Raw genomic sequence first — 1,776 nt, forward strand, 5'->3', positions numbered from 1 at the left:
CTCAGCCTCCTGAATAGCTGTGATTATAGACAGGCATGTACCACCAACGTGGCTAATTAGTTTTTAAACGTATTTTTGTAGAGATAGGGTCGTGGCATGTTTTTCAGGCTGGTCTCGAACTCTCGGCCTCAAGCGATCCTTCTGCCTTGGCCTCCCAAGTAGCCGAGACTACAGGGTATGTTACCACACCTGGCTGGTGTGCCTGTTTTCTAGATGAGGCAGCTGAGGCTCAGAGAGGTTAAGCCACTTGCCCTGTGTCACCCAGCTGGGCCTGCAACCCAGGTCCCTGACTGGCTCCTCCCTGTGGTCCCCCCAGCTTCAAGGACTGCATCCCGCGCTCCTTCCGTCAGCAGATCCAGCAGCACAACGCCCTGACCCGGCTGCGCCTTCGGAACGTCTTCCGCAGGTTCCTGCGGGACTTCCAGCCGGGCCGCTTGTCCCAGCAAATGGTCATGGTCAAATACCTGGCCACACTCGAGCGGCTGGCACCCCGCTTTGGCACAGAGCGTATGCCCGTGTGCCACCTGAGGCTGCTGGCCCAGGCTGAGGGGGAGCCCTGCTACATACGGGACAGTGGGGAGGCCCCTACAGACCCTGGCCCTGAGTCTGCTGCTGGGCCCCCCACCCACGAGGTGCTGGTGACAGGCACTGGTGGCATCCAGTGGTGGCCAGTACAGGAGGAGGTGAGCAAGGAGGAGGTGAGCCAGTGCCTCTTCTGTCCTGGGGGTCCAGGTTGGGCTGGGGTGGGGGTCTCTGCTCCCAGCATGGCTCTGGGGTATCTGTCCATTGGGGTTAGTTTCTTGGAGAGGGTCTTCCATCTGCTTGCCACCTAGGGACCTGAATTCTGGGGTCTGCACCTCCAGGGAACCCCTTTGTCTGGGGACTGGCACCTGGTGTGAGGGAGTCACGATTCTGCCCTCTGCCGTCCCTGAGGGTTAGGCTTCCAGCATGTGTATGTTTCGGGGGTGGGTCCCCATCCCACCTGTGACACTTGGACTTGTGAGGTCAACCTAGGGTGGTGCCTGGGCCCTTTGTCTCCATCCTCTGCCCCACTTGCTGGGTGTCCAGGGTTCTATCAGGGGCAGTGGCAGGAATCTGCAAGCCAGCCTGTCTGGGAAGAAAGCCAAAGCTCACGAGGCAATCGCCCAGCCAGCGGACAAGCCGAGGGAGCCGCCTCGGGTCTACTTCTGTGACTTCCGGGACATCACCCACGTGGTGCTGAAAGAGCGCCGTGTTAGCATCCACCGGCAGGACAACAAGTGCCTGGTGAGGCCCAGGGTGGGGGCCGGGCTAGGGGCCAGCATAGCCTTTGAGGACGCCTGCCTGATGCGCCCCTGGCCGGCAGGAGCTGAGCCTGCCTTCTCGGGCTATGGCGCTGTCCTTCGTGTCACTGGTGGACGGCTATTTCCGCCTGACAGCCGACTCCAGCCACTACCTGTGCCATGAGGTGGCTCCCCCACGGCTGGTGATGAGCATCCAGGACGGGATCCACGGACCCCTACTGTGAGTGCTGGGTGGGGGGCTGAAGGGGGCACCACCAAGGCTGCCAACTAGACTGTGAGCCCTAGGGGCTGTGCAGAGTGTGTGTGTTGTGGGGGGTGCATGTCTTATTTTATTTTCTTTTTTGTCACCCAGGCTGGAGTGCAGTGGCACAATCTCTGTTCACTGCGGCCTCCATCTTCCAGGTTTAAGCATTCTCCGGTCTCAGCCTCTTGAGTAGCTGGGACTACAGGTGCCTGCCACCACACCCAGCTAATTTTTTTCTCTTTTTCTTTT

The 1,776-nt window shown here is 60.0% G+C and overlaps 1 protein-coding gene across 1 annotated transcript in view; it reads left to right on the forward strand.

Annotated features, from left to right (window-relative positions):
• TYK2 (tyrosine kinase 2) overlaps positions 1-1,776 on the forward strand; it is a 27,374-nt gene that overhangs the window by 10,446 nt on the left and 15,152 nt on the right. The window contains exons 7-9 of the mRNA XM_037728384.1: positions 317-698; positions 1,069-1,266; positions 1,346-1,503. Coding sequence (XP_037584312.1) covers positions 317-698; positions 1,069-1,266; positions 1,346-1,503 — 738 coding nt within the window. The remainder of the gene's footprint in view (positions 1-316; positions 699-1,068; positions 1,267-1,345; positions 1,504-1,776) is intronic.

Source organism: Cebus imitator, unplaced genomic scaffold, assembly GCF_001604975.1.
Source record: "Cebus imitator isolate Cc_AM_T3 unplaced genomic scaffold, Cebus_imitator-1.0 Scaffold263, whole genome shotgun sequence".
In the NCBI taxonomy this organism is placed as follows: domain Eukaryota; kingdom Metazoa; phylum Chordata; class Mammalia; order Primates; family Cebidae; genus Cebus; species Cebus imitator.